Genomic DNA, 25293 nt, shown 5'->3' on the forward strand with positions numbered 1-25293 from the left:
AGCACAAATCTATGTATGATCCAAACCCAAATTTGTCAGTAACAACTGCTGTGATTCCACTTCTGGCTTTCTGCTGGTTAACTGGAGATAAGAGTCTCAGGGATTTTCCTGTCCCTGCTGGATCGGAACTGAGATCCCTCAGATCTCAGCGTCTTAAGTAGCTAAGATTACAGGCATGAGTCACTGGTGTCCCGCAAGCCAACACTTTTTAATGGGGTAGTTGAAAGATGCTTGAACATGGGGCTCAGCTGTACCCCAAGTTGGTCGAGTCCAAGGAATCTCTTGCTCAGTGGCCCTACACCTATCACTAGTCCCTGAGCAAGCACATCAGAGAGTAAGGGGCACTCCTCCTTGATTGCATTCCCTTTGTTCCAGCATTTTCCAATGTTAGCTATGCCGGCATCCCTGTATTGAAGAATATGGAAGCTTTGCCAGCCTCGATGTAACCTTTCTTGCAAAACTGCTCTCTTTATCTTTCCTTCAGAGGAGGAAATTACTGAGAGTACTTTTTTTGGCCAGTACTGGGTTTGAGCTCAGGGCACAGGTGCTGCCCTTAGTCTTTTTTAGCTTGAAGGGAGTGGTCTGCCACTTGAGTCATAGCTCTGGTTCCAGCTTTTTTAACTTTGGGGGTTATGTGGGGTTAAGGATCTCACAGACTTTCCTGTCTGAGTTGGCTTTGAACAGCACTTCTCAGATCTCAGCCTCCTGAGTAGCTAGGCTGTGAGAGTAATTTCTACCACACTGCAAAAAAAAAAAAAGCCTTTCTTATCAAAACACAATCTGAATCTTGCTTAATTACTATTAGAAATTCCTCACACAGGTGAGGTTCATACCTATAATCCTAGCTACTTAAGAGGTTGAGATCTGAGACTCTTACCTCCAATTAACTACCAAAAAGCCAGAAGTATAGCCTGGGAATGTGGCTTAGTGGTAGAGTGCTTGCATGAATGAAGCCCTGGGTTTGATTCCTCAGTACCACAAAAACAGAAAAAGGTGGAAGTGGAACTGTGGCTCAAGTGGTAGAGTGCTAGCCTTGAGCAAAAGCAGTTCAGGGATAGTGCTCAGGCCCTGAGTTCAAGCAAAAAAGCCAGAAGTGAAACTGTGGTTCACATAGTAGAGAGCCACCCTTGGGCAGGAAAAGCTAAAGGAACTACTCCCAGACCCTGAATTCAAACCCCAGTACTAGCACCAAAAGAAAAGGGGTGGTTAATTCCATTTTTCCCCCTAGACACCCAGTACCACCAAATAGGTGAAAGAAAGACCTCTCTGGATAGAGAGAAATCAAGCTTCTAAGAGGTGATAATGATTGCAGGTAAAGGGCACTTTGCGGAAGAGTTTGACATCCACATACCTTCTTAACAGTCCAACCTAGTGAGCCACATATAGATCAAGTGGCATGGTGTCAGGGAAGAGAACAGACTTTTCTCTCTGTTTAAGGAAAGGCAAGGGAAACTCCTATATGGAGAAAGAAAAAAAACGGTAGCCTGTGTGTAGCTTTGGTCCAAAAGCTGACAGTAGGAGGCTGGGAACAATGGATCCCACCTACCAGAAGTAGCTTTGCATCCTTAGGTATATGTGCATTCAGTTTCCTTTTCCTGCCATTCTCCTTTACAACTTGGGTGGGTTGCCACTCTTTTATCTTAGCTAAATTAAAGACACCAAAGAGCTGGGAAAGTGGCTCAGTGGTAGAGTGCTTGCCTTGCATGTATGAGACCCTGGGCTCCATTCCTCAGCACAACATAAGCAGAAAAACCAGAAGTGGTGCTGTGGCTCAAGTGGTAGAGCGCTAGTCTTGAGCTGATGAGCTGAGGGACAGTATCCAGGCCCAGAGTTCAGGCCTTACAACCAACCAAACACAACAACAACAACAAAACAATTTATTTGCTGGGAGCTGGTAGCTCACGCCTATAATCCTATCTACTCAGGAGGCTGAGATCTGAGGATGGCGGTTCAAAGCCAGCCCAGGAAGGAAAGTCGGTGAGACTCTTATTTCCAATAAACCACTAGAAAACTGGAAGTGGCACTGTGGTTCAAGCAGTAGTGCTAACCTTGAGCTGAAGAGTGCAGGGACAGTGCCCAAACCCAGAGTTCAGGCCCCACGACCGGACCCCCCCCCCAAAAAAAGAAAAAAGATAAAAAAGACACCAAGATCAGGTTCCATCACTGTATGATTGTGAGACAACAGCACATAAACAGGGCACACACTTGCTACCAACCACACCCCTTCTTCTCATCTGGGAATTCCACTTCTGCAAGTTTTGCGTATCCCTTGGGGGTTTCTTTTCTGCAAACAAGAGAAACCTTTCCTTCTTGTTTTCTAGATAAAGAGCCATCACTGCTGGAATGAGATGAGGAGGGGAAAGTCTTTCCCAGTCACCATATTGTGTCTACGACATATTGGGCCCAGTGTTCTGTTTACTCAGATAAAAATTGAATCGGAGTGAGGCATCTCATGCTTAAACTCCTAGCTACGTGGGAGATGGAAATTGGGAGGATCTCAGTTCCAGGCCCAGGTTAAAAAGTTAGTGAGAACCTTGTCTCAACGGAGAAGCTGGGCATTGTGGTGTGCACCTGTCATTCCAGCTACTGGAGGGATAAAGTAGTCAAATGGACGTTAAGGCCAGCCCAGACAAAACCACAGACTCTATCCTCAAAATAACTGAAGCAGAAAGGCTAGGAGCATAATTCAAATGATAGAACCCTGGCCTGGCAAGCATCAAGTCCTGAGCTCAAATCTCAGTACCACACATACACATATAAAACAAAACTCTGAAACCCTGAGAAAGAAGACAGAGAAACCAGGGCAGAAGGTCACATTATTTACCTATTCCCATCCTGTACCTCAGCCCCACTTGGCTAACTCGCCTTGCCTTGTCCTGTCTTCTCCATCCATCCCTGTGCCACTACTTCCTAGCCCATGCCCTGAGGCAATCGGCATGCTCCTGCTGAAAGGCAACCTCTGCTTAAACAGGACGGCCTGCTCCCTTCCTAAAAACTGGTTATTCTTAGTCCTCACTGCTCAAGTGCAGGCTCTCCTTGGAATGGTCCTCATCAGGCACTCCAAGGTAATGGGGTCATTCAGGCTCTTCAGGCTCCTGCTACCTGTCTTTTCCATAGAAGCCATAAGAAAACAGGTGCTATAAACTTTCCCCTGGGTATAGAATGACAACAGTAAGGCACCTGGGCCCTGCAGAGGTCCATGATACCAGCTCTCTGATGTTCTCTGGTGCAAAAGACACTTTGAGTACTGTTGAGTTAGCCGAGCATCAGAAGAGTTAAGTAATGTGCCCAAGGTTGCACAATGAGGAAGTGGCTAGCTGGCATGCAAATCCAAACTCCTAGCCAGGCGCCAGAGGCTCACACCTAGCTACTCAGGAGGCTGAGATCTAAAGATCACGATTCAAAGCCAGCCCAGGTAGACAAATTAAGTGGTAGAGTGCCATTTGAGTGAAAAAGAAAAAAAAAACTAAGCAAAAAGCACTCAAGCCTCAGTACACACACACACACACACACACACACACACACACACACACACACACACACACACACACACACACACACACACACACACACACACACACACACACACACACACACACACACACTCCAGACTCCTGGCTTCAGAGTCCAGGTTCTGAATGTCAGCTTCAGTTAAGTGGATGAGCAAAAGAACAACCATACAATGCTTTCACAAGTACCAAGACCCCCGAGAGTGATATTGTCAGATTACCAATATTAGTAGGGGATCCATATCTTTTTTTTTGTGGGGGGGGTTCGGTCATGGGGCCTGAACTCTGGGCCTGGGCACTGTCCCTCAGCTCTTCTAGCGCTCTACCACTTGAGCCACAGTGCCACTTCTGACTTTTTTCTTTTTGCTTATGTGGTGCTGAGGAATGGAACCCAGGGCCTCAGGCATACAAGGCAAGCGCTCTACCACTGAGCCACCTTCCCAGCCCGGGGATCTGTATCTTAAAATCTGGAAAAGTGACCAACAAGACAATGGGAACAAAGCATAGGTGTAGAAGCAGCAGCAGCTCAGAGTTTAGATGAGATGGCAGAACTAGAAAGACAACTGCATAAGCGGGATGTTGGTGGGGTTGGGCTCAGAGCTGGGAACTCTGAGCTAGAAAGGAAACCATTCATGGGGCCAGGGTACAGTACAGCATTAGTACAGCATTATTTTCAATAGTGAAATAAATTATAAGTCAGCTGGGATTCAGGATATATCCCTCCTCCCAAATGAAGGCCAGAACTCTTTTCAGTTCTACTAAAAGAATGTGAACTCCATGGGGGAGAGGCAAGAGTCTGGGAGGGTTCATCATCCTGAATTTTAGGAAAAGTGACTGGAGTCCTGGGAAAGAAAGTCCTGGCCTGTTCCAAGCCCTGACTGAGTGTCTCCTTGAATCTGATGCAACAGTCATAGGCCGCAGCCCAGGACATGCTGTCTCATATTTGGAGACACTATTCATTGGATCTTCTGCAGCTTCTCAGAAAACCTAGAAAACCTCAGCTGCCAGCCTTCAAGGTTAGCAAGATGCAGTGTTAGCAGGAAACCCAAGAATGCGATTGCTGGAGGCCAGAACCCATCCAGGCAGCTCTGGAGACAGGATGTCAAACCGCCAGAAGATGGTAGCTGCCACCCAGATCTCGCACTGACTGGACTCCTGCTTGTAGACTTGCACAAAATCAGTCTTGCTCACTTCCTCTTGGTCTCATCACCACTTCCGCAAAACCTTGGTATTTTTATAGACCTTTATGGTTGCCAGCCAACAGCAGAGACTTAAGAGGAACTAGTTTCAGAGTTGCCTTGAAGGTGGCTGGTGCTTAGGCCCCTCCCTTACCACCCTCTTTCCTCTCCTTTCTGTCTTAAACTCCTCTTAAGCTGAGGCCAAGATGCCATGATGACTCCCAACATCTCCAGTACATGGAGGGTTACTTAGTGTCAAGGGGAGAAGGATAGCAAACTGAGATCTGGGATGCCAGGACAAGGTTCCTTTATCCTGAGTTGCAGGAAATCCTGCCTGCGGTAAAGGAACTATTCTAAGTGCCCCTGCCTCGCCTGCCAGACCCACACCGGTTAAGTCAGATCTCTGGGCTCAAGTGGAGAATCAAGGAGGTAGAGCGAATGCTAACCTTCATCCAGATCCTAGTTACTCAGGAAGTGAGGAAGTCCTTCAACAGCCTGGTCTTAGGGACAAGAGTTCCCAATACTTGACTTTTCTGTGTCCTTGCAGAGGTGGTTTGCTTAGCAATGACCACTAGATGGCAGCACATTCCTACCGCCACAATAGACTCAGGCTACCACAAAGAAAATGACAAGAGAATTTAAGTGTGGGATTCAGCCAGCTTTCTGCACAGACACTGCCAACAAGGAAAGAAGCAAGAACTAAGGGAGGGGAAGGGAGACAAGAATGGACAGAAAATGCCCACACTCAGTCTAATCCTATAGAAGATTTCTTGGCATGCAAAATCTCATCCTATGTACTCAAGAGATCAGGGGGCAGCTTGTCCCTTTCAACCCAAGCATGTGCCAATACAGACAGGATATGTCTTTAGCTTTATAGTGCGCAAAACACCTTTCATCCTCCATGGTTAAATTCACACAACCACCCCTATGAGGCAGGTCCCCAAGTCTGCAGCTCACAGAAACTGAGCAATTTGTGCAGACTAAGTTGCTGATGAGAATCAGCTGGAGCCTTGGAGCCCCAGCCCTGAACTCTTGGACTTTGGGGGAAGAATAGAGAAGACTCAAGAAGGGTTTTGATCTTATCCTTGACATTTGCCAGTCCTTCACCCATCCTCCCATTTTCATGGCCATTATTTTCCTGGCCTTTTCAGGTGAGTTGAGATCTGGGGATCAAAGCTCAAAGCCAGCCTGGGAGAATACATCCAAGGGGCTCTTATCTCCAATTAACCAACAAAAAGCCAGAAGTGCAGTTATAGCCCAAGTGATAGAGTGGCATCCTTGAGAAAAAAAAAAAAGCTAAGGAAAGCACCAGACCCTAATAAGTTCCTGAGTTCAAGCCCTGGTATACATACATTCTCTCTCTGTCTGTCTCTCTTTTGCAAAGACAGAACTGACATCGGGAGACTTAGTGGTTGCTTTTTTTTCTGGCACATTACTGCTGGTTGGTTGATTATTCCAGTTTGTCGTGTACATATTCTTTCTAGGTGCCTCATGTCTTGAAGGTGAGTATTTCTTTTTCTACATGTGGTCCACAGTCGTATTTTAGATGATCAGTTTGGCAGAGGAAAAAAATAATGATGAGACTGAAAATACTCTCTCATTTGAAGTCAGTCTTTGGGGGGAAATCTCTCAAAACAGTCCTTAGAACAATAAAGTCTAGTCGCATTTGAGAGCTTTTGGGAATGGCGCCATCTGTAATCCCCAGGCAGCCTTCCTGGTCATTTCTTTGCATCCACTGCCACAAAGGATGCAAACAACTACATCCGTTGAGCACTGGCTTCTACATTACACCACTTGTACACATTTCGGTATTATTTACTTATATGACTGCTTCTCCCAGTAGCTAGTCGACGCCTTAAATAAAGTATACATTACTTATCTTTGTCTCTCCTTCCCACTCCCATTTCTTTTTTTCCAAACACCTAGAGCTTAAAATAGCACTTAGTACAGAGGAGACCTGTGATAAACTCTAGGCGCAAATATGTAATGCACTATTCCCAGGTCTGTTTTCTTTCCACTTGCAAGAATGGCAACCATATCTCTGTGTGTTCAGTGAGGAATCGGGAGGGATCTGGGGGACTTCGTCCTCAACAAAAATGGATTGTTTTTTTACATCTTGTAATTTCCATCCTAAACCAGTACAGGTAGGAAAACACCATGGGGTGTATTTGAGTCTAGCTAAAGGGGCCCTCAGAGAGAATATCTTGCTTTTACATGGCATTCAGTGACTTCTGCATTTTTACCTAGTGTGGCTCATTTCACTCTCATCTCTGTGATTTAAAATGATACCTTGCCAACCACCAGTGGCTCGTGCCTATAACCCTAGCTACTCAGAGGCTGAGATCTGAAGATCAAGGTTTAAAGCCAGCCCCAGGAGACAAGTCCATGAGCCAAAAATGCTGGTGGAAGTATGGTTCTAGTGGTTGAGGGCCAACCTTGAGCAGAAAAGCTAAGCAAGAGTTCAAGGTCCTGAGTTCAATCTCCAGTACCAATAAGAGAAATAAAAAAGTGAAATCTAGTAATTCTTCCTCACACATGCAGCACATACACATACTATCCTCTTGCTCTGTTAATTTCTGTTATGCATTTTACAATCAGAACGCATTTATTCATTATCTCGTCCCTGCTTTCCTTTCTTGTCTACTCCATGCTTTAGCTGCAGGACCTGGAACCAGCCCTGGCCCTGGTTGACTGCTTAGCTTGACATGTTGTCCCTCATCAGTGCTCAGGTTGGGTTTCTCAGGACATAGTGGATTTGGAGAGGGAGGGAGTGCCTGAGGAAATGGATGCTCCAGCAACTGGTTTAAGATCAAAACTAGAACAGCTGCCAGGTTTCCTGGCTAGCTAACTCCTTCACTGGCTCATTTCTATTTCTGGTCCCCATCAGTCCAGATTCCCAGCTGAACAGCCTGAAGTGTCCAACCAAGAATTCAGTCGGTGAGTGCTTCTTTTTGCATGATCATACTTTCTCCTTGGCCAATCGGTCTGTCCATCTATGCAAATAAACCCAGCAGTCGGGTCACTCCACATTGGCAGGGCCTTTTTAAATTGACAGCATCCAGAGCTATGGCCGTCTGTGCACAGCTACAGTAAGATGCTTGCCACTCTTGCAAGCACACTAGTGCTTCTCCCTCCAGGTGTCAGGCCTGCTCCACTCTGCACTCACCAAGACACATGCCGGGGAGGAAAAGTCACTCCCCTTCTGTCCCCTTCTGTCAGCTATCTCAGAACCTCTTATTTCCAAATAGATAACCTTGGCCATGTTGTTTAATTTCCTAGTGTCTTCAAGATAGTTCTCTGAGGATGCAGTGAAATAGCCCAGGCCCACGGCTGCTGTGGAATCCTGTGTCCCCCTACCAAAGTCTTGGGTAGTCACAAGGAGAGACAGGGACTCTCCAAAGATAGCCATGGAGAGGATGCTTTCATACATGCCGAACTCAGAGACAATCCCATCAAACCAACCACCCTGCCCCCAACCCTGCAGTCCTCTGTGGGAAGAGATCTTTATTTTTTCCCCTTTCTTTCCTACTTTCTTTCTTTTCTTTCCTTCTTTCCTACTTTCTTTCTTTTCTTTCCTTCCTTCCTTTCCTTCCTTTCTTTCTTTCTTCCTTTTCTTCTTTCAGTCTTCTTTCCTTTCTTCCTTTTCTTTCTTTTTCATTCTGTCTCTTCTTTTTCTTCCTTTCTTATTTTTTCGTGTGTGTGTGTGTGTGTGTGTGTGTGTGTGTGTGTGTGTGTGTGTGTGTGTGTGTGTGTGTTAGGGCTTGAACTCAGGGTCTGGGTGGCTATCCCTGAATTTTTGTTGTTGTTGTTGTTGTTGTTGATCAAGGCTAGTGCTCTACCAGTTAAGCCCCAGCTCCCCTTCTAGTTTTTGGTAGTTTATTGCAGGTAAGTCTCATGAACTTTCCCTGTCTAGGCTGGCTTTGAATTTTGATCTTCTGATCTCAGCCTCCTGAGTGACTAAGATTACAGGTGGGAACCACCAGTGCCCACTGGAGGAGATCTTTTATGGTTCCTTATTTCCCAACAGGGCTCCTGGCTTCAGAAACTGGACACATCCCACAGAGACAAAAGGAAGTGAAGAGTTCCTCTCCCCCATCCCCAATTGACTGGGCGAGGCTGATCCGCGGGAGAAGGGCTGCAGACCTGGTTCCCCAATAGCATTCTCCCTTCTTTGTAAGCCCTGGGTCTAACATTGGGCAGTCTCTAGGCATATAAGCTGCTTGGCCACAAGCTACTCAGAAAACTCAGTTGCTGCAAGCGAGGGCGGGATCTCAAGAGTCTGACTATTCAGAGCAATAATTATAGTTTCTGTTTCTCCCTCATCACTCATTCTGCTGCGCTTGCCAGGTCAGTCAGCATTCCTCATGGCTGTGAAGGGGCCTCCTCCTGGGCAGGGTGTGAAGATTGCCAAATAACAGCAACTGAGGCTATTACTGTCAGCTCCTGCCAGAACAGCTGCTGTGACAAGCAGGGGACATGCAGGCCATAATTTCATTCATCTTGGCTCTTGACCTTTAATACCAGACATCCCCTAATCACTTATTAACCCAAGAATCATTCCTGATTTCATAGGAGCGACGTAGTAGAGTTTTCTCTAGCTTGAGAGGGTGGCCTTGTGCTGGACTATGAAGCCAGGCTCTCTGATCACACGCAGAACTCCCAGAGAACCCCTGTTCTGACCTTGTCTCTCCCTCATGGATGAGTCAACTGGCCTGTTCTGGTCATTCCCAGACACGGCCTCTGTGACCCATGACTTCGGCAGGGCCGACAGAAGTTTGGATCCACACAGATGGTTCAACCCATCCTCACTCTGCCCCAACCCAGTGCCCATGACTAGGTCTTTTTGTGTTGTCCTGGACTTGGCACTCTCTGTTTCCTGCCAATAATGCTTGCTGTTGTTTCTGAGCAGATGGAACAAATGACCAACATGAACTCCATGCAGTCTGCAACTGGAAACATCTGCAGGGAGGCAGGGGCAGCTGCTGACTGGGGGTGGAGGAGCGGCAGGCTGCTAGAGGGGAGCTGTTGGTAGGGGCTGTGGGAGGTGAGCATAGGATGAGGGCACTATAGAAAGCTACTACCAGGTATAGTACAGGACATATGTAGGTCCCAAGACCACTCTGGGCTTCCCAAAGCCCCTCCCCTTTTACTTACTGGCTGGAAGAGAACTCTTCCCTGTGTTTACCAAAGGGAAGGCGCTAAATATTATGTTAGATGCTAAAATCTGTGTGGTCTAGTTGGCTGGATCTTAGAAAACGCTTAAGTCTTGCTGGGCACTGGTGGCTCATACCTGTTAATCCTAGCTACCAAGAGAAGAGGCAGAGATCTGAGGCTTGCTGTTCAAATCCAGCCCAGGCAGAAAAGTCTGTGAGACTCACCTACAATTGACCACTAAGAAGCTGGGAGTAGAGATGTGGCTTAAGTGGTAGAGTTCCCGCTTTAATTGAAAAAAGCTAAGCAAGAACATGACTTCCTGAGTTCAAGTTCCAGTACTGGCATGGGTAGGGGAGCAGGCAATAGAGAGAGAAAGGGAGCAAGGGAGGAAGAGAGACTAACTCCCTATTTCACAGAAGATAACAAACACCTAACAAAGACCTACAGCAAGTATAGGAAAAGATTAAAAAATCAAATCCAGCCAGGTGCCAGTGGTTCATGCCTGTAATCCTAGCTACTCAGGAGGCTACAACCTGAGGATCCTGGTTCAAAGCCAGCCTGGGAGGAAAAGTCCGTGAGACTCTCATCTCCAATAAACTACTCAGAAAAAAAACTGGGAAGTAGCGCTGTGGCTCAAGTGGTAAGAGTGTTATCCTTGAGAGAAAGAAGCTCAAGGACAGTACCCAGGCTCGGAGTTCAAGCCCCAGAACCGGCACACACACACACACACACACACACACACACACACACACACACAAGCACCAGTGACTTGGATCCCCAATTCTGGCTACTTAAGAGTCTGAGATCTAGGGCTGGGAAGTTGGCTCAGTGGTAGAGCGCTTGCCTTGCATTCACGAGGCCCTGGGTTCGATTCCGCAGCACCACATAAGCAAAAAAGAAAAAAGCCGGAAGTGGCGCTGTGGCTCAAGTGGTAGAGCACTAGCTTGAGCTGAAGAGCTGAGGGACAGCGCCCAGGCCCAGAGTTCAGACTGGACCCAAAAAAAAAAAAAAATAGAGTCTGAGATCTGAGGATTGCAGTTCAAAGCCAGCCAGGGAAGGGAAATCTATGAGAATCTGATCTCCAATTAACCACCAAAAAGCCAAAAGTGGAGTAATACCAAGTGGTACAATACTAGCTTTGAGCACAAAAGCTCAAGTACAGTGCTCTTGTCCTGAATTCAAGCTCCAGGATCAGCAAAAAAAAAAAAAAGAAAGAAAATGAAAGAGTACAGAACCCAGTACCTGCCCTACCCCACTACCCCAAGACAAGTGTGTAGGTGTGCTTGCAGGACACACACACACAGAGCTCTGCCTCCCTTACAGTTATATTATACTACATTTGAGAGTCATATCTGTCCTAAAGCCAGAGGCCATTCTGAGGACATACTTCTGTGGTGACAGGATGATCATAGCACTCTGGCACAATGCTGGCACGCCATTTACTCCTTTCACTAACCTTGGAACGACCTTCACCACCTTTCCCTTCATCCTTGAAGCAGCCCGATGGCAGAGCTTGTTGTTACGTCTACTGCTGTTGCAGACAAGGAAACTGACATTGAGTAAAGTTATGCAGTGTGCCTCAGTGTAGAGCCAGTCTGGCCAATAAGGTAAATCACAGGCCCAGCCACTGTGCTCCACAGCCCGGAGCAGCTCATTTCATCCAACTGTAACTTTGAGAACTGAGTAATCTTGTTTCCTACAGATGAGGGACACAAGTGCAGAGCTTAGAGTCTTAAACTCCTAGAGTCAGCTCTTCCACTTCAGAGAAGGGTCCAATCCAAGCATCACCAGTGTGGTTATTTTGGTTACTGTGGTTATAGCTACTCCTGCCTGATTTCACAGAGGCCGCTCTACCAGGAGAGAACAGAGCCTGCAGAGAACAGAGCCTGGTGCTCTGTGCCTTGGAGAGGAAGTACCAGTGTTTTAAACTGTATTCTGGCAGGCCTCAGGCCCCTGTGTTTGATGAGCCAGTAAAAGACCTAAGAGAGTGGGAGAGGATGGGGCTTTCCAGATCTCTGACAGGAATTGAGGACCCTGACCATCTCCTTCCAGAAGTTGACAGCGAAGGAAGTCCCTGCCAGGAGCTAACTGTCCCTTGTATCACAGGCCCTAGCTTAGCTGCCCTTGGGGCCCTTTTCCTGTGGGCTAGGGACCAAAGGAAGCCAGAGGCAACAATGCATAGGGCCTGTGCCTGGGACAGTCCCCCAGAAGTCTCAGCAACGCCAGCTCCTCTCCCTTGCTCTACTATAGTGGGTGGGAGGAGAGAGATAGTTGCCGTGAGTCATCCAGGACACAATTTGAGGATGCTGGTGGATCGCTGGCCAGACATGGTCCCCCAAGCGCTCCCTGTGTTGAGGGACACAGGAAGGAGTGTCCCCAGACACCACAGAGGTCAGCACATCCCAGGAGCTCCCTGGGTGACTGGCTGGGAGACACCCCAGCGGCATTCCTGTATTCATCTGGAAGGTGTAGATTGGGCCACAAGACTCCTGAGTGACTGATCTGCCTAAGTCCTGTCTGAGGCCAGGACCTGGGCCTGGGGCTCCGAGTTCTCTTATACAGAAGACCAATGGGGTGCGTGCTCTGTCTGCTCAGACAATGCTTCTGACCTTTCCTACCCTCACAACCATGTGGTGAGCCATGCCACTATCTACCTGCAGCCGGTCCTCACCTCCTAAGGCCTAGCAACCCATACCTCTGCAGATCTGGCCTAGGCAGGAAGCTGCTGCTCTCAGGGCATTGGAGGAAGGGGAGTAGGACGCAGGCCAAAAGGAAGTCACAAAGATCTGCTTCAAAATAACCCCCTGCGCTGTCTCAGTCATGAGGAGAAGCTTGCAGAAGAGCCAAGTTCTGTTGGTGATGGTTCAAGGGGATGTCAGCAAGGCTCCAAAGGAGGTCAGTAGAGGCTGAGCTTGGAGCCCACCCTGTGCTCTTATCAGCCTTGGCAAGCCACTATCCAAAACCCTGCTCTCCTTAGAAACTTCCGCCTCAGCCAGCATCTGTTTCCGCTCCTATATTTAAACAACCAGGTTAGTGAACTCTCAAGAGCCTTTCTTCCTGGGAGGAGCAGAGCCTCCTGCCTTGTGGCCCATTCAGTGCTTCTGCTCAACTTCTGGGTTAGTGGGAGCCTTGGGGGTTCCTGAGAAGACCTTACGACCCATCATTTACGCAGAAAGCATCCAAGTGGGGCCTGCGTGGCCTCTAGGTTGAGGGCAGGAGGGTGTGCAGCTGGAAAGTCCACCCAGATCTTGTCCTAGTAGAAGCAGCATGGAACATATTCCAACACTGGATTGGGTGGAGGGGACCCACAGGATACTCTAGGTGTGTGACGACCCCTGTTTCAGCTCCGGGCCTGAGGGTTGAAGGAGCTGCCTCTGTGTGCAGCGAGGCCTGAAACACATTTAGGCCTGCTGTCTGTTTCAGGCGCCATTCCTACCCTTAGCTGTCTATCTAGAACCAATTCTGATTCTATGGCCTCCTCAGTCCTAGGCTGATTCCATCTCAACAGACACAGATACAAGCATGCACACATACTAGCCTCAGGAGACACGTGAGGAGAAGAGGGGCGAATCAAAAACCTTTTCGAAAATCTCTCCTCGTGGTGGGAACTACCAGTACTGAGTAACCTAATAGCCCATAGCAGCTCCAGGGGTCAGGCCTCAGACATTACCAGGAAATGATCTCGATGCCTGGCCCTGTGCCCCTGTGCTGCATGGCACTGCAGGGTGACTTCTCTGGGTCCAGCAGCCATTACTGGAAGAAAGCAGAGAGAGAGAGAGAGAGAGAGAGAGAGAGAGAGAGAGAGAGAGAGAGAGAGAGAGAGAGAGAAAGAAAGAGAGAGAGAGAGAGAGAGAAAGAAAGAAAGAGAGAGAGAGAGAGAGAGAGAGAGAGAGAGAGAGAGAGAGAGAGAGAGAGAGAGAGAGAGAATGTATAGGGAAGGCAGTCCACGATCTGCGTCCTGTTTCTGTCTCATCTCCACGTACTTGGGCTGTTTTGGCCAGGCAGGGGACAAAGACTGCTTTACACTTATCTTCCTGCTGGGCACTGGCGGGCTCACACCTGTCAACCTCCATACTCAGGAGGCTGGGATCTGAGGATGGTCTGGGCAGGAAAGTCTGTGAGACTCATCTCCAATTAACCACTGAAAGGCTGAAAGTGAAGCTTAGCCTTGAGAAAAAAAAATCTCAGGGACAGCACCTGTTCCCTGAGTTCAAGCCCCAGCCCCAGCACAAAACAAACAAACAAAAACACAACAAACTTAAAAAAGACTCAAAAATACCTCAGTTGTCCTCATTGCATTAAACACACAGAAATTTTCAACTAATTGAATGTTATATTTTGGGAATTTGACCTGAGTAAATATTTCTGAATTTCAGCCCATGAAATCACAGACTCCAAACCTCAGCCCTGCCATTCAGTGGCCATGTAAGTTAGAATGCATTGATTCAGCACCCATGTATTTTATGCCATAAATTTGTATGCAGTACTTCATTGTTTTTATTGTTTTGCAGTCCTCCAGGGCATCATTCTTGCTAGGCAAATGTTCTACCACTTGAGCCATGTTCTAGTCCTTTTCTTCCCAAGTGACCTTAAGCCATGTGTTTATTAGGCACATGCTTTATCACTTGAGCCATGCCACCAGTCTATTTTGCTTTGGCCAGGCTGGCCTCAGTCTGTGATTCTCCTGCCTGTCCATCTCCTGTGTAGCTGGGATTCTAGGTATGTACACTATCAGGCAAAATCTGTATACATTATCTATGCATTAGGATTCCTCAACTTTGGCTTCATTGACATTTCAAATTCTTTGGTGTGAGGGACTTTTTGTGTTCTTCTTCATGAAAGCTAGCACTCTACTTCTTGAGCTACAACCCCACATCTGGCTTTTTAGTGGATTAATTAAGGACAAGGGTCTCATAGACTTTTCTGCCTGGACTGGCTTGGAACCATGATCCTCAGATTTCAGCTTTCTGAATAGCTAGGATGACAGGTGTGAGCCAGCAGGGCCCATCTCTATTTGCTCTTAAGCAATAGTATCAATACACCCAGGTTTCCCTCCCCCAAATTGCTCAAATTCTGGAATTACAGCCTCTGGCTGCTACTTACCAGAGCACAGACTAGAAATAAGACTTCTGGAGCTGAATCAATGATAATCTAGGCCACCCAGCCTAAGCTAAGAATTTAGGGTTTCATTTACAACCCTGTGTCCCAGGAGAGTGTCGCAAGGCTGGGTTTGAGCATGCTCTGTGTTGTTTCTACTGGAACAACTGGGAAAGCCAAGGTCTTGGGAAAAAAAAAACCCAGCTCTTCAATTTCTCGTCTTCACATAGAGCAAAGGCCAGAAGCACAACTCAAATTCTGCCTGATTTTCATCTTCTTTTGGTTCCTGGTTTAATAAAATCTTTATGGACATAATGGACCTAATTTGCAAATTATACCACCTCCTGTGACATGGTGGAGAGATGTCTAATTGGAGAAACCATCAGGCACATAATTATCAAGTTGCATTCAGGATCACTAATTCACTGCAGAATCGAGAGTCTTCTAAGCCCAGGCTTCCTTCATCATTTTTCTTGTTCTCTGCTTCCTTCCAATAACTTCATGATTTCCTTCTATTTTTGTTGGGGCCTGTTGTACATGGGTATAATCAGCACAGCTGTACAGTAGCAAATAGGATCTCCTTTCCACCTGTTCTTCAACATATGGACAAAGCTACAAGGTCAGTTCTCTAGGAAACGACTAAGTGCTCACTAAGGTGGGTTTGCTCATAGAGCTTCCTTTTATGGGAGGGAACGGAAGCTAATAGCTGCTGCTCCCGTGTTAGTGAGTCCAAAGACCTTGGCCACCCTTAGTAGTATATGCAGTCAGCAGTCAGGGAGCTGCTTGCTCAGTGCTCCCCAACATCCCTCATAGTATTTCTCCTGACCATCATTATCAGAGAATAATTTTCATTATGAAATCATAAAATCAAGCTATGAAGCTCAGATCTGAGGATCATGGTTCAAAGCCAGTCTGGGCAAGAAAGTTTGAGAGACTCTTATCTCTAACTATTTTTAAAAAGCTGGAAATGGAGTTGTAGCTCAAGTGGTAGAGCACTAGCCTTGAACACAATGTTCAAAGACAACACTGAGGCCCTGAGTTCAAGCCCCAGGACTGGTATGCACAAGTGGCCAGCACACACACACACACACACACACACAAAATAATAAAAAAAATTCCCAAAGAATTAAGGTAGATGTGATATAGGGCTGTGTATAAGTGTCAGTCTCCAATCTATGAATTGAATAGATTGGGATTTTGGCGGGGGGAGTGGTGGTGGAGAGGGTGCTGGTGCTAGGGTTCGAATTCAGAGCCTAGAGTTCCTTCTTAGCTTTACCACTCAAGGCAGATCCTACACTAATTGAGCCATACCTCCACTCTGGCTCTTTGCTGGTTAAAGGTAAGAATTTCACCTTTGTCTGCCTGGTTAGCTTTGAACCATGATCTTCAAATTTCAGTCTCCTGCCAGCTCTGCATGGCACTCTGTTTTACAATAAACTCTGTCTCTGTCTCTGTTTCTGTGTGTGTGTGTGTGTGTGCGCGCGTGCGTGCATGTGTGTGTGTGTGTGTGTGTGTTTGTGTGTGTGTGTGTGTGTGTGTGTGTGTGTGTACTGGTCCTGGGGCTTGAACTCAGAGCCTCAGAGCTATCCCTGAGCTCCTTTTGTTCAAGGCTAGCACTGTACCACTTGAGACACAGTACCACTTCCAGCTTTTTCTGGGTTGCTTATTAAAGTTGTATTTTCCTTTCTATATATTGTTAGATTCAATTTGGTTAAATTTTAAGGAATTATTTTACATTTGTTTAATGAAGAATATTGGTCTATAATTTTTTCTTATACTGTATCTGATTCCTATATCAAAGAAAGGTTGTTTCCACAGAGTGAGTTTGAAATAATATTTTTTTTCTGTTTTCTGAAAGAGTTTGTATGGACTTGACCATGTTCCTTTCCAGCTGAAGTAGATTTCTTTGGAGGCAATATATAAATGATTGATTTCTATTTAACCTGACATTCTCCACATTTTATTTAATATTTAATGTACTACCATGCCAGTTTGTTTTTACTTGTTCCATGTTATTCCTTTCTTTTGTTCCTTCCTCTTTACTGGCAGATACCAGTGGCCTACGTTAATAATCCTAATTTCTCAAAAGGCTGAGATCTGAGGATCAAGGTTTGAACTCAGTAGTTCAGGAAGGAAAGTCCATGAGATTATCTCCAATTAACCACCACAAAAGCTGGGGCTCAAGTGATAAGAGCAACAGCCTTGAATGAAAAAGCCGAATGAGAGCACAAGGCCCTGAGTTCAAGCCCCAATAACAGCACTTCCAGCCCCAGTACACCCACAGTGAAAATAAATAGCACATTTCTATGAGTAATGTAGTTTCCATTCATGAAAAGAAAATACCAGTTTTGGAAAACTACCTCCCTTACAGAATTCTAATGTCTTTTCAAGGGATGCAGTAACTTATACCAAGATTGAGCTTGAATTCAAGTCACTTAAATAATTAACATGAGGTACAAAAGACAAAGAGAAACTGAGCCTAACTGCCCAGATCAGCTTTACTGTGGGAAGATACCATCAGCAGAGAAGCAAGTCTCAGATGCCAATCAGCCATGAATGACAGTCAATGATTCTTTTTTTTTTTTTTTCCAAGAACTGAGTTGAAAGCACAAGGACAGTGTTTTCTTGCCTTCTTCCTGGGTGACGGGGGGGGGGGGGGGGGGGGACGGACAGATTTGTGTGGCTTATTCTACAGATCTTGGAATGCAATGAAAGAAATCCTCCTTCCTGCTTGAGCTAGACCTAGGCATTAATGAGTAACCTCTAGGAGTTCTTGATATTTAGTAGCTGAGTAAATTCAGCTTCTAAAGACACAAGTACAGTGTAAGAAAGATGAACGGGCTGGGAAGGTGGCTCAGTGGTAGAGTGCTTGCCTTGCATGTATGAGGCCCTGGGTTTGATTCCTCAGTACCACATAAGCAGGAAAAAAAAGCCGGAAGTGGTGCTATGGCTCAAGTGGTAGAGCGCTATCCTTGAGCTGAAGAGCTGAAGAGCTGAGGGACAGTGGGCCCAGGCCCAGGACTGGACCAAAAAAAAAAAAAAAGAAAAAGAAAGAAAGAAAGATGAACAACGAAAGCATTAGGTTTTACAAAGTTAAACTGTTTTTTTTTTTTTTGGTCCAGTCGTGGGGCCTGAACTCTGGGTCTGGGCGCTGTCCCTCAGCTTTTCAGCTCAAGGCTAGTGCTCTACCACTTGAGCCACAGCACGACTTCCAGCTTTTATCTTTTTGCTTATGTGGTGCTGAGGAATCAAACCCAGGGTCTCAGGCATGCAAGGAAAGCACTCTACCACTGAGCCACCTTCCCAGCCCCAAAGTTAAACTATTTATTCCATGGCTCTGTTCACCTATTAGGAGGTGTTTGATTAGATAATAGTTCCCATCTGGTTGCTGCTAGTTTACATCTATAATCCTAGCTACTCAGGAGGCTAAGATCTGAGGATCATGGTTTGAAGCCAGCATAGGAAAGAAAGTCTTATAAGACTCATCTCCAAGTAACCATCAAAAAGCCAGAAGTGGATCTGCAGATCAGGTGATAGAGCATCAACCTAGAACAAAGAAGTCAAGTAGGAGTACAAGACTGAGTTCAAGCTCCAGGAAAGAACGAAGAAAAGGAAGGAAGGAAGGAAGGAAGGAAGGAAGGAAGGAAGGAAGGAAGGAAACCATATTTTCAGGTGAAAGGCCAACCTACCATAAAGTATAATTTTTATGTCTGAAGTCAAACAAACCTGGGATTCAAATCTCACTGCTGCTACAGTGAATGTCCATGTGAAAGACTCTTAACCACCTTGATTCTCAGTCTTGTGCATTCACCAGATGGTAATAAGCCCTACTGCAGCATTTGTTGAGAGAAACATTCAACATGGTATTTGTACATAGTATTCACTCAGCAAGCATAGCTATGATAGCTGTGTGGGGAAGAAACAAGGGACCACAGATAGAAGATCTTCATTTGTTAAAATGAAAACTTGCCATTCTAAATAAACTTTCATTCTAAACGGAAGTCTTCAAAACCTACTAAAACTAAAAGAATATTTATGCTTCAGAAAATCAAAATAATCACAATTAGTCTAACTGAAGATGGCTGTTTGTGACCTAGCTGAGAATTCTTCGAAGTCTACATTTTTTTTTTTTTTGGTGCCTGTACTGGGGCTTGAACTTAGGTCTGGGCCTGCACCATAGTTTTTAGTTCAAGGCTGGCACTCTATCACTTGAACCGTAGCTCCACTTCTGATGTTTTGCAGGTTAATTGGAGATAAGAGTCACACAAGACTTTTCCTGGTTTGGCTGGCTTTAAATCATGATCCTCAGATCTCAGCCTCCTAACTAGCTAGGATTACAGGCGTGAGCCACTTGCACCCAGCCAAGTCTACCTCTTCTTCCATAGCTGACCCTGGTAAATAGGAGTGAAGATTTCTTTGTACTGCCTAACCACTGTGTATTCCAAGAAGGCCTTGATAGGAAAGGAACAGCACAGTTCTGCCTCTAGAGTCTCAGCCTTGTTCAAAAGTAAAGTGGATGAGCCATAGCAGACCTGGTAAAGGATCCAATGGGATGGGCCGTGATGGAGCCAACCAACTCAGAGAGGCCTGTCAGCAAGCCAGCAAGGTATCTCAACAGCTAAGAGGTGACCCTCATCCTTGCAGGCCACTGTGGCTGTGGGCAGCCCTGTTTATCCATATGCTCAGCGGAAGAGAATCGATCTGTGCCTTCCTTTTTCCGAGCCAGGAAGCCTGCTGTTGCTTCAGAACAGTAACCTCCTCTCCAAAATAGAATTCTTAACTCCAGGATGGAGCCAAGAATGTCATGACAGGAGGTTAATAGGAGACACGTGGGAGCTCTGCTTCTGGTTCAGTTCATTAAGCAATTAATTTGACTAATCATTGGACATAAGAGTTTTACAGACTCTTCAGCCTAGCTTTGAACCACGATCCTCAGATCTTAGTTTTCTGAGTAGCTAGAATTACAGGCATGAGTCACCAGTGCCTGGCCTTACTGGTCAACTTTTATGTGTTCCTCTCTAAACATGGTGTTCTGCCAGGCTCTTGGAAAGGAAAACTTCTACTTCCTGCCCCTTCCCACGACCTGGAGTGGGAATAACTGATCCCTCAGGGCAGGTCTATGTATAACCTGGCAGGGGAGGAGCCTGCGGAACCGTGTGTGTGTGTGTGTGTGTGTGTGTGTGTGTGTGTGTGTGTGTGTGTGTGTGTGTGTGTGTGTGTGTGTGTGTGTGTGTGTGTGTGTGTGTGTACTCAGTGCCTTGACTTTACCCTTCACTCTCTACTTTGTTTACTTTCCCATTACTTTTTTTTTATTGTGAAAATACTGTACAGAGGGGTTACAATTACATGGGCAAGATAATGAGTACATTTCTTATCAAGCATTGTAGCCTCCTCCTTTGTTTCCCCTTCTTATCCCTTCCTCCCCCCACACCCCTACCCAACCCTCCTCCCCCGCCCCACCAAAGTTGTGAAGTTTGTTTTCGACATAACGACTTGTACGTCTCATTGTTGCAATGGGTCCACCTGTATCCCTATTTAAATGATTTGTTTTTTCCCTTCCCCTCCACAAATTATAACAACATCAAATACAGTGAAAGCAGGGGTTATACCGTAGGGGAGGGACATACAAAGCAACAAAGAAATAATCTTATAAATGTGTTAGAAACAATCTCATGAAAGAAAAAAAAACATTTGAATACATATCTTAGGGTTCATTTCCCTAATATCAACTTATCTGACCTTTTCTGCTTGACTCAGACATATACTAGTTATTGCAAATAAGGGAAACCATGGGACCTATGTTTCTTTGGGCCTGGCTTACTTCACTTCATATAATTTTTTCCAAGTCTTTCCCCCATTACTTCTTATTAATGCCTGGACATCCACATGAAATCAGTGAGTGATTAGGAACTATATTCAGAACCAAAACACACGTAGGTCATTGGGAAATCAAGAGGCATAGAAGTTAGGCAACACTGCTCACAGGAATTTAGTATGATATCTGGCTACTGTAAGTACCAAACTTAGAGCAGGTGCTAGTGAGTCATACCTATAAAGCTAACTACTCAGGGCTGACATCGGAGGATTGATGTTTGAAGCCAGGCCTGACTGGAGAGCCCTCAAGACTTTTATCTCCAATTATCCAGCAAAAGGCCAGAAGTAGAGCCGTGGCTGAAGTAGTAGAGTACCAGCCTTGAGTGAAAAAGCCAAACAAATGTGCATGAGTCCCTGAGTTCAAACCTCAGTACTAGCGCACACACACACACACACACACACACACACACGTATGCGCATACATATCAGATTTAGGAAACTAACCTAACCACCTATTGGCTTCATGGTTTAGCCTCTTCATGCCTCAGTTTCCCCATATTTAAGGGGACAAAGGCAATATAGTGTCACATTCAGGATTAAACGTATTCAATTTAAAAAGGACTTCTAAAGACACTGCACACAGTGTCAACCAAATGTCAAATTTACTATCTTGTTATCTAAATGCATTTACCCATCCCCACCTCTAAGCCTCCATTTTCTTTTGCATCAACATGTTTAATTTTTAATCTGTTAAAAAAAAAAAAGAGCTATGGCTGAGGTTTGGGGCGGGGGAGGGAGGTGGGATAGGGGGAGCCAGGATTTATCACTCTAGGAATTGTTCCCAAAGAGAGGGTTAGAGCCAATTCAGGAACCGTCTGATTAAATCCTGTAAGCAGTAGGCACTGAAGTCCCTGTGGACTTTGAAAATCAGATGGGCATTTATTCAACACGTTCCTGTAGGGGGTAGTTTACAAAATTAAAGTAGCACAGCAAAAGGGCCCAGAAAAAAAAAAAAAAAGTCCAGGAACTTACCCACCTAAAATGGTCATCAGCAGCAGGGCAAAGATTTAAAGGGAGGAGAATGTGATTAATGACCCCTTGTCTTACTGGAAGTCTTTAGTCTTGTATTGCTCCTTGACTCACTGAGGCTGTGGGCTAATGAGGGCTGACAACTCCTGCTCAGAGCATTCTGTTTCCTTGACTTTACAGCATGACCAACTAGAAATATGTGTGTCCTGTAAGGTAGGTCTCCAACAGAGAATCAAAAAGGAATCAAACAGACATTGGCCACTGAGCCCTAGAAATGCAGCTGCCGGCTCCCAGCCTCCGCACACACAACAGCTTCATTGTGTGAGGACAGAAAATGGAACTGAAGCTTTCTTTGCAAGCATATTTGAACTTGGACCTCTTGTGGACAGCCTAGCAGCCAACTCCTGGCCTGAGGAACCCCCTCTTCTCCTCTCCCCTCCTCTCTATCTTTGCAAGAGAATTTAGTTCCATTTAAGTCCAGGAGACATGGTACAACAGCAGCACTGGAAACGCCATTTCCATTTATGGCCACGGAACACTCCTGAGCGATGAGGCACACAAGTCCTCCAGATCGCTGGGTCTCATCCATCTGTCTGCCTGCTCACACTGCAGGAAAAGGATGGGCCTGAAGACTTGGTGGCTATTTTTTAAGTTGTTCGTGAGAAGGAACATCACTATCAGTAAAAGAATTGTCACCATTATTAACGTTACAAGGATACTGGCCAGCCACTTTTACCTTCTCCATCTAAAAGCCCACACAGCACTGTGAGAAGTTTCCCTCAGATAAACCATTTCAGGTTGAAATCCAGGCCCTCCTGCCTCTAGTTAATGTCACTATTAGCTATATAGACGGTACTGGGGTTTGAACTCAGAGCCAGAGCACTGTCCCTTAGCTTTTCTTGCTCAAAGCTGGCATGCTACCGCTTGAACCATACCCTCCAGGTTGGGCCTTTTGCTAATTCATTGGAGATGAGTCTCACCAACTTTCCGATCAAGTCTAGCTTCAAACAAACTTTAGACTTCAGCCTCCTAAATAGCTAGAGGATTGCATGTATGAACTACTATTAGTTTCTTATTAATGTGTGGCTCCTACTGGATTCTTATTAAAATTTACAGATACATTTCAGTATATTAAGTCCTCTACTCAGGAGGAGGAGCAAAAACTTGTCCTGTGGGACAAGTTGACAGTGACTGGCTATTTGCCATTGAGTCTGCCTCGGCAGGCACACTACCACTAAGCCATGCTCCCAGACCAAGTACAATACATTTTGATCCAATTTGCCCCATCCATTATTCTCCCTGATCTTTCCCAACTCCATTCATCCCCTCAAGGTACCTGGTTTTAATGTGTCTGTCCTCCCCCACTATGAAGTTCCCACCCTTCATGGTAATAATGGTTTAGATTTATGCTGTTAAGCTGTAAGTTCATTGTGCAAAGGAGCTATACCATTGCAATTCTCCCCTGTATATACCATACTAGGCTTGGAACCTTGATCTCAGCTTCCTGGGTAGCTATGGTTGTAGGTGTGAACCACTGGTAACCAGCTTTATCCCTTATTATTACATCAACAACTCCTGTTACACATTTTAATAACATTTTCTCAGTAGACATGTGTTTGTCTCTTCCATATGCCACGCACCATCCCTTCTTCTCTCAATTCCTCCTTTTATCTCCCAATCCCACTCTATTACCTTCCATTCAGCTCGTGTTGCCAGATCTAGCTGGAGGTGTCTGTCACCAACATGTCCTGTCTAATTGTCACTGGTCATATCTTCTTTCTACTCCTCAGTCTACAGTTGATTGCTTCCTATTACTTATCAACTTAGGTTCAAATTCTCCCCGTTGTTCATATTTTTTGTATAATTACCTTAACTGCCCAAATGTATAGTCCCTACTACTGTCATCTGTTTTATTTATTTATTTTATTCCAGGCTAGCCTGGTCACAAACTCACAGTTCTCTTGTCTCAGCTTTTAATAAATAAATAAATATATACATATATATGTAAATATATGTATGTATGTATACTTTGTTGTTATTACTAAGATATTATACCACAGAGGGGCTACCATTTCCTAAGTCAGGTATTGAGTGCATTTTTTTTTTGGACAACCCTTCCTTCATTTTCCCCCAGTTCTGTCTCAGCTTTTTTTGTTGTTGTTGTTGGTTGTGCTGTCCCTCAGCTCTTCAGCTCAAGGCTAGTGCTCTACCACTTGAGCCACAGTGCCACTTCTGGCTTTTTCTGCTTATGTGGTGCAGAAAATGGAATGGAACCCAGGGCCTCATGCATGCAAGACAAGTGCTCTACCACTGAGCCAGCTTCCCAGCCCCTGTCTCAGCTTTTTGAGTGCTGGGATTACAGGTATGTGCTACCAGAGCCAACTTAAAACTCATTTTTTAAATGACAAAATTACAATCATCACTTGGCATTGGTGGCTCATGCTTACAATCCTAGCTATTCAGGAGGCTGAGATCTGAGGATTGTGGTTCAAAACCAGCCAGGGCAGAAAAGATTCTTATCTCCTATTAACTATCAGAAGACCCGAAGTGAAGCTGTGACTGAAAGTGGTAGAGTAGTAGTAACCTTGAGTGAAAAAGCTCAGGGTCAGTGCCCAGGCCGAGTCCAAGCCCCAGGACCAGCACACACACACACACACACACACACACACACACACACACACACACACACACACACACACACACACACACACACACACACACACACACACACACACACACTGTACTCATTCTTCAAGGCCTGGTATTTTCCGTCACCTACTGTCTGTTAAGTCCTTCCCCAACTGTAGCCCCTAGTTTAAGACTGCTAAACCTTTTGCATGCTACTTGCTCCTAAACTTACCTGGAATTGGAGCTTTTTGAATAGAGGGACCATACTTTCCCAGCAGAGTATAGATACTCCATGAGTATCTTCCATTGGATTAGCCAATAGCTTGTAGCACAGAACTGAGTTTTCCACTGGTGCTTGACCAACATTTGCTGAGCACATGAAGGTAATTTGACATCAAAGTCTCATCCTGTGATGCAGACAGGTATGCAAGCAGCAATTATGACACAAAAATATGGTCATAAAGCATTGTTTTGTTTTAAAGGGGAAAATTCTTATTTGAGGAAACCAAAGCCTAGAGACCAAAACTCAGAGCAGCCCTTTGAACCCTGCCTTAGGACAAACTATAATATTGTCTTAAGAGAAAGGTTTCACAGGGTGCTGGTGGTTCACAACTATAATCCTAGCTACTCAGGAGGCTGAGATCTGAGAATCTCAGTTCAAAGCTAGCCTGGGAAAGGCAAGGCGTGAGACTCCTATCTCCAATTTACCACCAGAAAATCAGAAGTGGCTCTGTGGCCAGCCTTGAGCAAAAGAGCTCAAGGATAGAACCTAGGCACTGAGTTTAAACTCCATGACCAACAGAGGGGGGGGCTCTCAAGATATCAAAAAGGAAACCTTTTTTGGCACATCATTTTTCATATATTTTTTATTGTAAAGATACTGT

General features: G+C 45.5%; 1 protein-coding gene across 3 annotated transcripts in view; it reads right to left on the reverse strand.

Annotated features, from left to right (window-relative positions):
• Tmigd3 (transmembrane and immunoglobulin domain containing 3) overlaps positions 1 to 25293 on the reverse strand; it is a 73024-nt gene that overhangs the window by 26321 nt on the left and 21410 nt on the right. For 2 of the 3 annotated variants that reach the window (XM_070006294.1, XM_070006293.1), the window contains exon 2: positions 24642 to 24816. The exons of the other annotated variant lie outside the window; for it this stretch is intronic. In XM_070006294.1, the coding sequence (XP_069862395.1) occupies positions 24642 to 24775 (134 nt within the window). In that variant the 5' untranslated portion in view covers positions 24776 to 24816. The remainder of the gene's footprint in view (positions 1 to 24641; positions 24817 to 25293) is intronic. 3 annotated transcript variants of the gene reach the window in all.

The sequence above is a fragment of the Dipodomys merriami genome, unplaced genomic scaffold (genome assembly GCF_024711535.1).
Source record: "Dipodomys merriami isolate MVZ:Mamm:240054 unplaced genomic scaffold, mDipMer1.0.p SCAF_7, whole genome shotgun sequence".
Classification (NCBI taxonomy): Eukaryota; Metazoa; Chordata; class Mammalia; order Rodentia; family Heteromyidae; genus Dipodomys; species Dipodomys merriami.